Below are 14,377 nucleotides of genomic sequence, written 5' to 3'. Positions count from 1 at the left end.
ATCCAGCTGTTAAAGATTATAAAGCTTCGACATATTTTATAAGGGCAGTTGGGTATAAAATACATATAAAGACCATACAGAGCAACCTTGTTAACATCCAGCAAGGAGGGTTTTATTTGAAACTGCTTTCCCATCAATTCCTTGAATAGGCTGATCAATAAACAGATTTCACTCTTGCGTTATAAGTAGAAAGGTGACTGACTGCAGGTATTGGCAGCTGTACAACCCTGGGGCAAGTGACCTCTTGTTCTGTAACCTCTCAGCAGGTAGAGTAGGCTCATCACTTCTTAGTAACAACTGCTATCTTATTTTAAAGGGAAACCAAAGTTTTTTTGTTTTTTTATACATACACGTGAACGAGAATTTTTTTTTACCAATGTGTGTATAAATGTTGAAAACCCTGTTTATATTTTGTACATGGGGGCAGGTATACCGGATGTGTTCATTACATTTGCAGGTTCTGCTTCCTGCTTAATAGAGCTGCGCAATGTTGAGCCTTGCTGGTGTCCCTTTGATCGTACACAGGGTTGGAATATTCCTTATATTACATTATCATTTATATTTTGTATACATTACATCTGTATTATATACCGTTCCAAAGAGCCGCTATAAAAGTATTGCTTAGTAGTCCACAGGTAAATAAACTTGGGACAGGGACGTCAACTGAAGTGCATTTAATTGGAGTGCCAAAAATCACTACACGGCTTTACAACACAGAGTACATCCGTACTGTAAATGTAACATTTCAATTGAATAATGAACTGTCATAAATAGATTTTTTGTTGCTTTTTATTTATTTTATGTTTTTTTTTTAATGTAATTACTCAGCCCATATATTGCGCTCCCTACAAACAGTAGATAGGTTGTGTAAAGCACATTTCATGCTTTAAGGACTATCTCTGGGGAAACAAAAAACCTCCCTTTGCAGTGGGAGTACCCCCTGCCCTGCAAGGGTTTACTGTTCGTTAATGTCTTGGGCAGTGGTTCTCAACCTGTGTAACCTCAGGACCCACATTTGTCCTTGGTCATTAAGTCGCGACCCAAGTCGCACTGCAATTGAATGCACTGAATTAGGGTACCTCGCATTGCAGTGCACGCGTACGAGCTGTGTGTGGGAAATGTGTTTGGGGTACCATTCAAATGAATGGTAATCCAACACACCTCCCACACCAGAATGCACGGTAGCTGCGATTGCATGGTACAGTGCGTTAATCGCGACATTCTCACACACACATACACACTCCAAAAAATATTACATTTTTTAAATTTTTTTATTTTTATATAAGGTCCACCCAGTCTCCCTACCTTACGAGAACTGCAGTGGATCCTCAGCCTGGGGTCCAGCATGAGCTGCTGAACTGTGACGGAGCTCCAGCCATATGTGCATTGCTTGTACAGCTCCCTTGCGCACCCTGTAGAAGTGCTGAGTGCCAGAATGGGATGTTACTCTGGTCCAGGCACCTCTTTAGGACACGTGAGAGAGCTGTAAGCAATGCACGTATGTATGGAGCGCCCTTGCAGCCATACCCCCACCCCTCCCCACCTCAAGCTGACACTCAGCACCGGGCAGCATATTTTGAACAGCTGCTTAGTGCAAGAACTGACAGTGCTGCGCTAGGGTGAGACAGAGAAGTCTCTCACCTAGAAATATGTCCCTTGTGGTGCCATTATTTGATAATGCCACCCTAAACATGGCAAGCAAGGCGCATGTGCAAAAATGCACAGTCAAAAAATGTGCAAAGCTTGAAGCTCAGACTGCTGCATGAGCTTCTTTGCCTCCTTTCTAGTGAGGTAAGGACATTCAGTAACATGGACGGGAGGAAGAATGAATAGACTATACGTGCAGTGACCTCACCACACTTGTATTCTGTTAAGAATTTCAAGTCCCTCTGCCTTGTAGTTTCTCCATTCACAGATCCTCAACGGATCTGTGAATTTATGATGTGGCTGTGTGGGCAGACAGGAGAAGAACCCCGCAATTTAGGTAAGTAGAGGGATGTGACCATGTTTCATGTTGCACCCTGAATATGGTCAGAAGATAAACTTAGCCTTTAATGTGCTGTAAGTTCCACCCCATTTTAAAAAGCAGTGTATCAGTAGAAAGTCTGTCAAAGAAATGGCGATTGTCACCACCTGTTGGCTATTTGTAAATTAACAAGCGATTTATTTATGGTGAGAAGAAAAATGTTGGATGATAAATGTTCATTAAATTTATCTAGGTCTGGTAATGATTAAAATTTTCGTGTTCGATTAATCAAATTTTTTGTAATCGATTTGCCGACGGGACTCCCGGAAGCCGGCCGAGAGGTGTGTTTTCATTAGCGATCAAAATAATTTTAATCGATCAAAAAGTTTAACGATTAATCGACAAATTAATCTTTCATTTCCACAGCCCTAAATTTATCCAACTTAAAAATGAATAAATAAACAAAAAAACAGCATCCACAGAACCCTGAACCCATAATTGCTGCAATGTGTATGTGTCTGCATGCCAGTGGAAGATTAGATTGTATGAAGACCGGTGGGGGTGGTCTATGCATGCTTTGGCACTCATAACATTTATCAGCAGTGCAGATAGAGACTGCAGAAACATATTATCGAAGTGATGTATTTTTAGTGACCATCTAGAAAAACAAAAAACTACAAGCTTTCACAATATTAGGTGCACTGTATCATGAAATAATTCAAAAAATATCTATGAAGGTAATGAATTCTGTTTTCAAAGTGTATTTATTTGTATTAAGTTACTGAACATAAACACTTACATAACTGCAGCATGGTTCTTTATGGATTGATCCTTTAATGTATTGTTATGCAAGCTGTAGCATTCCAGCTGGTAATGAAGATGACCTGGAATGTCCTGCCAGTGACTGTTTACATCTCCTCTATGGAGCTATATTGATGACACAGACTCTCAGAAGACTCGTTTGAAATTACGTTGGAGGAGAAGAGTATCAATGGTGAGGGCTACAAATCATGGGCAATGTAAAGTGGACTCCCGCAAACCCACAATCTCAAGATCTGGCCCTTAGGTGGCCCACAAAAGGTGGATTTGGCCAGGAGCTAGGAAATGTGGCTATTTTCAAGGACACAACTGAATTGTGTGAAATAAATAAAGAACTCATACTAGCCATTGCCTTGTTCTTCAACACAAAAGACTGTCAATGAAAACACCCACTGGCATTTTGCCAGTGCTCCAAAGTTGTTTAAACTTGTATAATATTTGTATTCTGGTTTATTGAGGTCTCATCCATAAAGTGAAGTAGAAGAGATCTCCTCTGGGCCCCCAGCTAGTTCACCATACAGTAAAATCGCAAGGGTTGTTTTATAAACTAAGATGGCATCTCACAAATGTTCACAATGAATAGCCGAAAACAATGCTTATGTGTATATATTGAATGGAGCCAGCTGGAGGGACTGTGACCTCCATCCAGAAGTAATATGTTAGGATGCCCACAAACTAGTCAAATTTCGACCGGTTTTTAGTGCACCGGCCGAAATTCGGCCATTGTATGATGCTGTCGGCTCCCTTTCAGGTGGCATTCCTCAATCAGCTGATCGAAGGAGCCGGGTGGAAAATGTTCGATCGATCAGAGCCAGCAGCCAATGAGTTCCCGCTCTAATCGGGTATTCTGACAGGTGACAATGTAAACAGTGGGATTCCTCGATTGGCACGCTGTTTGTGTTGGAGGAATTGGGTCAATTCTTTTCCTTCAGCCCGCGGGTTGAGTGATAAAAATTGATAGATGAATGGCCAGTCTTAGTTACAGGTGGAGTAGGGTGGATTTAAACACCTGCTGGTTTCTAATATCTCTTGAGGAGAAACCATTCTATCAACTTTACTTTAACCTAGTGGTGTATTTAAAAAAAAAATTTAAATTGTTCAAAGTGCATCTATAGCCATTGTTTGTTTTGGAGGATTAGTAAATCCATACAGACCCTGTCACTATTTTTTGTCATCATATTCCCACTGTAGACACAAGAGAAAGTGAATGCATATCTCTCCAAAGTAAGGGGGAATTTTCTCTTCGAACAGTTGTCAACAGAACAATAGGGGAATAGCGGTTTTATCTATTCTTTTTGGGTGAATCTTTCCAACGGGGACACAGACACCAATAAAATCTGACAGGGATCTAACCCCTCACCACTAGGGATGAGCTCAGGTTTGGACGGAACTGAACTGGGATCTAAATCCTCACCACTAGGGATGAGTTCAGCTTCGGACCAGACCCAACAGGTATCTAACCCCTCACCACTAGGGATGAGTTCAGGTTTGGAGAGAAGCCAACAGGCCTCTAACCCAACACCACTAGGTGATTTGGACTGACCCCGGTCCAAACCTGGGCTCCTCTGAACACGGAAGGAAACTCCTTCCACTGACACCCAATCAGCTATGGCCAGGGAATCCCCACCCACAGCTGCACGTAAGCGGAGAGGTGGGAGGTAGTGACGCCATTGACCTAATAGGGCTACATACCTATATTAGGTAAATGGAGTTTACCTAATATGGCCATGTGGACATATAAGATAAATTATGCCCCTTTGTTTATGGTTAGCTATGTGGTGGGGAATTCCCTGACCTGCATCTGATTTTTGTGGGAGGCCCATGTAGCTTTCATGTTTGGAGGAGCTCAAGTTTGGACTCAGCTCATCCTTACTTACCAATCTACCCAAATATTGAATAAAAAGTTTTGTCTTTCAATACACTTTGATAGGTATTATTTTGCCCTTTGCCAGACTCCACTAAAAAATCAGTTTGATGACTTGAACTTTGCTCTTTGATAAATCATCTTAAAAACTATGTCCGAATTGAATCGAAATTTCAGCAGAGTCTTGCAAAGTAATATAGCTTTTTCTCTTATTTTTTAATTCTTCAGAAAAACGTTCCTTAGCGATGATCCTGCATTTCATAGTCTTAGGAACATGGTTTTGATTCAGAGCAACTTCCAAAATTACTGTCCTGACCGCACTCTGCAAACTGGAACGGATCTTGGATTAGGCCCTGCAAGAAAAGAATACCTAGTTACAATGAGGCGGATAGCTAATTAAAGGAAACCTTTCCTAAAAGAGCTTTTTTTCTGATTCTGCAAATTCTAGTTGCTTGGCTCTCATGCTGATCTTCTGACTTCAGTATTTAAGTGACTAACCTAAACAAGCATGCAGATTTCTGACTTTCCCGATCTATATAAGTCTTCCAGGTCTGTGGCTCAAAAAGTATTGAAAGATAGCACAATAGTCAGCCAACAAGCATTCACAACAATGGCAGCACCCTATATCTCTAAGAAGTATAAACTTCAAGGTACAGTTACCCGCAAAAGAGCATATACCCTTTGGAATTACCTGGATTGTTTCATGAATGGCTTCTAAAATGTGATCTAATAATTTATGTAGTCTTATTCAACAAATACAATGCTCATGTGTTTCACAAACAAATTGGTTAAACATTCAAGATCCCGTATGGTAAAAGGATGTGAAGCTCTAGCAGATTGACATCTTATAGAAGGTAATAGGAGTCAGGTATAAGATACAGATAAGATACAGAGTCAGGTAAAAGGTACAGATAAAGCTGTAAGATGAAATTAGAGGTGTGCCTTGAAGGCATCCTGCTGTATAAAAAGGCACACCAAGTTTGGTTACTGACAGTAGATGTGGTTTTAAGAACCTAGTTGTAGTTAAGATAATTTCCTGAGAACCTGCAGCCATAAAAGATGAGATAAAGCGATGTTTGGGGACCGTGCTGGGTCCCTTCATCCGGCAATGTGATAACAAATGAATGTACCATACTAACTTAAATACACCAGTAACCACTGGTGGTTCCAATGTGATGAATAACTTTGAAGTGATTAACAACTAAAATAAAAAAAATGCGTTTTGAATGACGGTGTGCTGGTAACATTCATTATGTGTATCTATTGTGGCACCATCCACTACAGCACCTGTGAAATACTACAAGGTATTTATCGGTCAGGGGTTCTATACTCAATCAAAAAACAGCCACACTCCATGGGTCTTCACCAAGGATAAAAATCTTTATTTATGGAGAAAATACATGCTGTTTCTATGAGTAAGCTGGAATGGTGAAACACGTTAGACATTGAGCACACAAGGGTTAGTTTTGTGCCTAGCGTCCTTCTCCTGCAGGTGGCGATATTACCCTACCATACAGGATCTACGATCTGTTGCCCTGTGTCCTTCAATGAACGGGAGAGAAAACAGTATTTATTCGCTCCATAAATAAAGATTTTTATCCCCGATGAAGATTGAAATGCTATGAGCGACGGCACGCTTGTTTGCCTGACTTGGGATGTAATTGTAGTGCAAGCAGATTCTGGAATGTGAGCTGTGTAGCTGTGGACTATTTAACAGGTTCTAGACTCAGTACAGTTCGGACCTAATTAGTAAAGGAAGGGATCCACCATGGATGTTTATAATGTCCTTTTGCAGCCTGTTGTCCATATAAAATGGTTGCCTTTGCACATTGCCAATAAAGAGATAAAGCATATCTGCAAAGGTAGAACTTGATTAAAAAAATCACATAATGCAATCTATAAAGTGATGTCTCTAGTTATAGCATTGGAATATTTACTACTACTATGTGCTGCTATAAAAACTGTAAAAAAAAAACCCCTGTATTTTACTACAGTTGTTTTCCTATTGTAAAGCTGTTACATCATTTCATGTAATCATGTGTTGAGCAGAGAACACAACAGTCACATAATGTGACCTGGTACAACTTGTATTCATTAACTTTCTCCAATTAAAATTCAGGCATTAAACAGAGTCAAGTTTTGCAATTGTGTTACAATGTGAATGTGTGCCGCAGCATTCTTCAGCAGGTGCAGGTTTCCCTATCAACTGCCAGCAATGAGTCCGTCTCTGGTTTAAACTAGTACTTCTGCTAGTAAACAGCTTGGGGTTGTAGGCAAATTAATGAACCTTTGACATAGGCAAGCAGTTAGGTAATTTTCATCAATACGTGTTGTTACAATGAATAACATCTAAAATGCCAGTTTGTTCCAGATTCAATTCCTTTAAGAGCAGGTAGAATTATTTTCACAAGGATCAGCTACTTCTATTTAGGAAGCAATACTCTGAAAGCACTCACAAACAACGTGATTATTACCCAACAGGCATGGATGTGTGTTGATCAGTATGCGTAGTAATGGCAGCAGCTGTCGCTAGACAATCAACTTTAACCGCTTCACAGCCAGAGCTGTTTTTGCGCACGTTACAATCCGGCTGGTGGCAATTGCAAATTTTTATGTTGCCTGATATTAGCGCCACAATTTCTGTATAAAATACAGGCACATTAATTTTAGTGAACACAAATAAAAGATGAGGTTGTGCCGAGTAAACAGATACCCAACATGCTAAGGTTAAATGTGAATATTGGCCCTGGGATTATTGCTCTCACTCTGGCGTACATGGCGATACCTAACATTTCTGGTGCAATCATTTTCGTACGTAGGTGCACCTGCACGTATTTGCTTTAGTATGCACGTGTTGGCAGGGACAAAGGATTTTTTGGGGGGTGTTTTTAGGCTTGTTTTATGTAACTTTATTTTTAAACTTTTATTTTTTTTTACTTTAATTTATTTCTATCACATGAGGGGCTCACAGGCCCCCTATGTGATAGCATATTAGTGGTGACAGGTTCTCTTTAAGGTGACATTAGGGGTCTATTAAACCCCTAATGTCACCTTTGCAGCCCATTGAAACTGATCAAGCACAGATCGTGCTTGATTAGCTTCTTCCCCGACTTCTCTAGCCGCGGAATGACCCCTGAGGAGCCGGAATTGATGTTTGTTGGTCTCTTTCCCTGCTTCCTGCCAACACCTGCCATGCCGGTCCTGGGCCCACTGAAGGGGCAGCCGAACCCGGGAAGCAAGACGGGTGTTGTCGGGCAGGAGGAACAATTTACTGGCCTGTGGAAGCGATCAGGCGGCTTTGCACAGTTAACAGACTCCAGTGCCTGCTGCTGCTGATGTATGACATACGTCAGTGGCAGTGAAAGGGTTAAAGAAATTAATGTATCAGTAGGCTTGGAGATTTAGAGATGATTGATTCCCTGATATTAAAGAGAACCTGTCACCAGCTTAAATACCCAGAATAATCAAGTATTTTACATGTTTACTTGCAGTGTGTTTCCATAACATAAATACGTTGTTTTAATGGCCTGAAAAGCGCCTTTCAACTTGCTAAAGGATTTGACTTCTTCAGAAGAGTTGATTCCCTAGCACAGCCCCCTTCATTCTTGCACGTCATAACTGTCTTCTCTTCTGTGGAGTGTCCAATTGTTGTATTTGCTGGCCCAGCTCCTCCGCATCTCCCCTGATCTTCTTACATAACCTTTAATGTAGCAGCCGAGGGAGAAGTGAAGAGGAATACTATATAGTGGTAGGCAAGCTCTGGCCCTCCAGCTGCTTGGTGACAACTCTGACACTCTGGGGTTAATTTTCTAAAGGCAAATAGGCTGTTGACCTTGCAAGGGGATTTGCACTTTCCAGGGTTAGTGTCCCCTTGGCTTTGGTGAATTTAATGAAATGTTAAGAAAACTGTATTTTTGCTTGCACATCATTGAATGATGGAAGTCAGCAGAGCGTCACCTCATTCACTAAACTAGGAGGAAACATCCCCTGCAGGGTGCAAATCCCCTTGCAAATTGAACAGCCCATTTGCCTTTAGTAAATTACCCCCTCTGAGTCTGCTGGGGCGACTGACACCACATCCAAGATGGTGGCGCCCAACAGAAGTCTCAGGGCTCCTAATGTCTACACAAGGGAGGTTTTTACAGGTGTATACAATACCTAAAATACATTGACTACACATGTATTCTTATAGGAGGATTGTTGTTGAAATGAATGGTCTGGCAACAGGGACTCTTTGAAGTGGAATCTAAAATAAAACTTTTTTATCAGTAGAGCAGAACTTGTTGTAGTTTCACCAACAGGGACACAGACAGCAATAAACCAAACTGGTAGGGGCTGCAACCTCCCCCCCTCCCCCCCCCTCAACTTAGTACTTTTAATGAAAGTATGACACGGATTCCGGCTGAAAGAACACTTTATGAAAGATGACTCAGCATTTGTATTGCATCTTCATTAAAAGGTTACTATAGGACCTGTTTACAACAGATTGGGTCGTAAAGTCTCTGACTGTGTCAGGCCAGGTCAGAGAATGGAACTACAAATGTGCCGAGGAGAACATAGTTGTATAAAATTGGCGGACGTGTGGAATACTAAGTCAGATAAGAGTCTGATGAAGGCTACAGTGCTGAAGTGAAGGTATTGGAGGAGACAGCGGCCTCTGGCGAGGTAAGTATAATAACTATTGTATTGGTGGAAAGTGCCATTGGGTTTTTTAGAGCCCTACAGGGACATTTTAGAAGAATAGGCTAGCAATGCAAGACCCCAGAGAGAGAGTTTCAAGTCAGCAAGAAGCAAGCAAAATCACGTTGGACTTGGTGATATATTTTTTTGTTGTAAACACTTGGTTGGCCCAGCATAAGATGAAGTCCTCACACCATTTAAAGTGACACTAAACTCAGGAGTTACATCTTAAAAATGCATTAAAGGTACCTTAGCTATTAACAAAAATGTATCTTTTTTGAGTATCACTCGGCTGTAGAGGGTGGCTACTCTTGTTCCCCATGGTCCCTGTGTGTGTGTAAAGTAGCCACCGCTCACTCCTGTCATGAGCTTCAATCTCATGTTTAGTTAGCTAATTTGTATTGAGATTGTAGTTCATCACAGGAGTGAGCTTGGAACGGTGACTATTACAACACACAGGGACCATGGGGAACAAAAGTAGCCACCCTCCAGAAGGAAGGACAGAGTCAGCGCAGATTCAGAGATGATTTCAGGATCTACAGCCAAGTGATACACTAATAATATACATTTTTTTTTTTTGTTAATAGATAGGGTACATGAATGCACGTTTAAGATTTGTCTCCTGAGTTTAGTGTCACTTTAATATTTGTAAAACACAGCAAGCTCACTTGTCAGAAATCCTTCGCTCTGCATGCCACCAATGATCACCACACAGTTTGCTCCATTGAGCTCTGTGCTCAGTTACTGCTGTGCTCTTCCTTTACAAAACACATAAGTGTACTGCCATGCCCTTCACTGCAATACTCACCTCCTCTCCGGCAATGTCTCCCACAGACTCACCACTCCGTGATCCAGCGCCAGTCGTCTTTCAGGTTGGGTGAAGCCCAACATCTTGCAACCTATGACTTGTGAGCACAAGATGTCATGGATGCAGTCTCTGGTCATGTTGGCCTGCTTACAGTGTTACTGCAAAGAATTAATCATTCCATCAGTGCCTCTCGGTGTCTAGGAGTGACGACCGCCCGACACCAATGCTGGATGAAGAGAGGAAGGACCTGGGCTGTTACATCACAGAGATTAAAAAATAAGTGGAGGGAGGTCTCTTATTTAGATTTTAATTTCATATAAATAGTAAAAAAACAAAACTAAAGAAAACAACAAAACTTAAAGAAGAACTCTTGGCAGAAATAATTTTATCCCTTGCAGTAGGGGCCATCCCAGCACTGTAAGGGTTAAGTGCTCGTTTTCTTCTTGGGACGAAAATAAAAAATATATACTTACCTGAACCTCTGGCTGTTAGATCGGTCCCTGCAGCCTCTCTCCTCCTCCGCTCTGGCAGTCTAAGGTCCTGTGAGTTATCATGTCCTATACAGTGTAGGCCAAGGGACATTCCATCGCCAGAGCAGAGGATGAAACAGGCTGCAGGGACCGGTCTAATAGTTGTCCGGCTCCGAAACTCAGGTGAGTAGAACTTTGTTATTTTCAACCCTAAATGAAAACGAGCACTTAACCCTTGCAGTGCAGGGATGGCTCAATGCAAGGGTTAAGATCATTTCTGCCCGGAGTAAGAAGTTACATGACCCATTTAAATAATACTGCCCCAAAACATTTCTAGATCTATAAATTGGCGTCTAAAGTGGCAGAATGGAAGCGTTTTTTTTGTATGCGTTACGATTGGCCCCTGTCCTGATGCTGCACCAGGGCCCTGTGGCTTTTACCTTTGCATCTGAGTGTGTCATAGGATATTCCTCATAGGATATACTTTGCTAACAACTGAGCTCTTTTCAATAACTTCTGAAATGTGCAGAGCACTTCACACCAAATGTAGATGGAGAAACTGTAAATTACCTTTTTACATCCAGATATTTTGTTGAGGGGCTGAAATATAAAGTGATCCCCAAATCGAGAGTTTTTCAGAATTCCACATAGCTCTTCGTCCACTTCTACAGCTTGCCCTTCCTTAGAAAACAATATGGTTAAACGTTCAATTTCGAATTAAAATTTAACATTTTTATGTACAAGAGACATTGGAATATAATTTTAAAGCAGTGAATGTAACTTTCTCCAAACATTCACTGCAGGTGCGTCAATCACAGGTATGTTAGTAATTTAAACAAAAGCACCAGGGAGATTCCCCTCCAGTAAATGTTTGGTGAACGTCACATTGCCTGCTTTAAAGAAGAACTTCAAGATTTTAAAAAATGAACCCTTGCAGGGTGGCTGCCCCTACACTCCGAGGGTTAAGGGTCTATGGGGCGAAAATAAAGAAGAAATACTCACCTGATCTTGGGTCCCGCCTGGCTGCTGAGCTGGTCCCTGAAGCCTTTTCTCCTTCGGGCTCTGGTGGTCTAAAGACCCGTGACACCCTCACGTCTAATACAGGTCCATTAGATGAGAAGATGCTGAAGGACATACCTCCGTTTGGAGTGGAGGGGGAGAGAGGTAAGCCATCACTGTTGCAGAATGGAGGATGAGGTGAGTATTTCTTCTTTATTTTTGCCCCTAGACCTGGGGTGGGCAACTCCGGCCCTCCAGCTATTGTGGAATTACAAGTCCCATGAGGCATTGCAAGACTGAAAGTTACAGGCTTGACTCACAGAGGCAAAGGTATGTTAGAATTTGTAGTTAAAGCACAGCTGGAGGGTCGGATTTGGCCACCCCTAGACCAAAACGAGCAGCTCGCCCTTGCAGCTCGGGTTCTTCTTTGAATAGATCCCATGGATAAGATGTATCTTTTCTATAATGCAGTACCATGAGCGTGTAGTTTGCATCCAACTGAATTTGCGTTTCATAGCCAGTAATTCCTCCTGTGTAAGTCACCAGGCTTTGCTCCTTCACAACGTCTTTTGGCAGTTTGAAGAGGCGGAAGGTCGCAGAGACAAACTTATGGTCACCTGAAACAAAAGCAACATGCACAGCCATTGTGAAATGTCATTTCATTCAACATCAAATCCAATATTTCATCCAGTGGTGTCATTCATGTTCCTCTATGAATTGGCTGCAACACAATGCAAATATACATCATAGAGGCTAACAGTGCAAAAGTGATACACTTAGAATTATGTGATATTTTTTAAAGTGTATGTCCATCCAAAATTGTTTTAAGTTTGTAATAAAAGTGGTAGAATATACATATCATGGCTCAACTTAAGGTAGTGCTTGCAGCGGGGATGTAACTGAAAGTAGACCATAGTATACTCTCCCCCCTGCTTGAGCGCAGTCTCCTAATTGTTTAAGTGATATCTGTTTTGAATTTCACTGGGCTGTGACCCTGTATGCAGCCTTATTGATGGCCCTGTGTTCCACCTTCACGTAGTGTCATTTGACTACCTGGTTGTATATCTTATATTGTGATATTGTGCCAAATAAAGAATTTATAAAAAAATAAGTGGTAGAATAACGAAGGATTTAGAGTAGTATTAAACTCTCAATTTTTCTTTTCAATAATGGATGCAGATTAAACAAACATACATTGCCCAGTAAAACATTGCTTAACATTTTTGCCCAAACAATCATCATGTTTCTTAACAGCTGCTTCCAAGTCTCTCAGCTCAGCTTCCCTAAACTTCCTGTCCAGTATAAGATCACAAAGGACAGTGCAGACTCCAACAACTTTTCATCTACTAGCTTGGAGAGGGGGCCAGGGGGAGGGGAGTAGCTTGATTTGGTGTGTTTGTGGAGACACACACAGCTTACTAGCACACACATGGGTGACTGCATAGCACTCTGCTTGAAAAAGGAGTCACTCTAAAACAGGAAGTCAGGACCAAAGCTCAGGGGATCCGCAGATTCTACACGAAACTAAAAGGGTTATTCACAAAAGGGTGCAGAGTTTGGAGAAGGCAGGAGAAGTGAACAATCTAGGACAACATAGCTGAACTGGAAAGTGAGCTGAATTGGAGAATGTTTCCAAATCAGCTATTTTATCCTAGATTGTTCCCTTCTCCGGCTTTCTCTAACCTCTTCACCCTTTTGTGAATAACAATGTAAAACTTTTAAACATCAATAAGCAGCCATTGTAGGTGATTTAATCAGCATTTGAAATGGCTTAAAATCCTTTTGACTTTAACCACTTGCTGACCGTGGTGTTTACACCCCCTTCCTGTCCAGGCCATTTTTCAGTATTCAGCGCTGAGGTACTTTGACTGACATTTATTCCGTCATGCAACGCTGTACTGAAATGAATTTTCTACCATTTTTTGGGGGCAGATAGAGCTTTCTTTTGGTGGTATTTAATCACCACTACGGGTTTTATTTTTTACTATATATTGAAAAAAGTACCGAAAATTTCGGGTGAAAAAAAGTTTTCACTACGTTATGCTATAAAACACTTATTATTACCCAAATTTTGGCAAAATATAAAACTACCATACCCAAAATTTGTCATAGGCGACACTTTGAAAGCTTTTAGCGCTCATAAGTTTAGTGTTATCAGTGATTGATGACGCTAAAATGATTGCTCTCACTGCGACGTTCGCGGCGATATGTAACATGTGTGGCGTAATGGATGCAATCGTCGTTTCCGCACGTAGGCGCACTCGACGCATGTTTGCATGTGTATGTGGGGGGCCGGGGGACTTTACATTTATTTATTTTATTTTTTTATTACCTTTATATGTGACTTTAAATTTTTTAATATTTGTTTTGTAACTAATTCTTTTAAACCTTTTTCTTTTTACTTAACTTTATTGCTCTCACATAGGGGATTAACAAGCCCCCTTTGTGATAGTCAATTTTCTGTGACAGGTCCTCTTTATGGAGACATCAGGGGTCTTTGAGACCCATAATGTCACCTGGGGACCCCCAGAGAAGCTGATGAAGCAAACACCTGCTTCACCAGCTTCTCTCCGGTTTCTGTACCGGAGAGTGACACTGAATGCAGGCAGTGATGTAATACACATCACTTCCTGCATTCCGAAGAGGAGGAGGAGACCATATCCGTTTGATCTCCGGCCGCAGAGCTGCTGTGCTGGTCCCGGGCTCACACTGGGCACAGCGGAGCTCAGGATCGCCAGCAGCAGCTGCAACGGAGGGGGGGGGGGCGCACA

The 14,377-nt window shown here is 41.6% G+C and overlaps 1 protein-coding gene across 1 annotated transcript in view; it reads right to left on the bottom strand.

The window, feature by feature from the left end:
• Window positions 1-10,317: 10,317 nt before the first annotated feature.
• Window positions 10,318-14,377, bottom strand: part of LOC108784550 (arsenite methyltransferase-like) — a 23,787-nt gene continuing 19,727 nt past the window's right edge. The window contains exons 8-10 of the mRNA XM_018553396.1: window positions 12,081-12,223; window positions 11,178-11,288; window positions 10,318-10,389 (exon numbers count right to left, since the gene is read on the bottom strand). Coding sequence (XP_018408898.1) covers window positions 10,318-10,389; window positions 11,178-11,288; window positions 12,081-12,223 — 326 coding nt within the window. The remainder of the gene's footprint in view (window positions 10,390-11,177; window positions 11,289-12,080; window positions 12,224-14,377) is intronic.

Source organism: Nanorana parkeri, unplaced genomic scaffold (genome assembly GCF_000935625.1).
Source record: "Nanorana parkeri isolate BGI_ZX_2015 unplaced genomic scaffold, ASM93562v1 scaffold119, whole genome shotgun sequence".
Lineage (NCBI taxonomy): Eukaryota > Metazoa > Chordata > Amphibia > Anura > Dicroglossidae > Nanorana > Nanorana parkeri.
The sequence above is the reverse complement of the archived record's forward strand: the minus strand, read 5'-3'. Positions and strand labels throughout refer to the sequence as shown.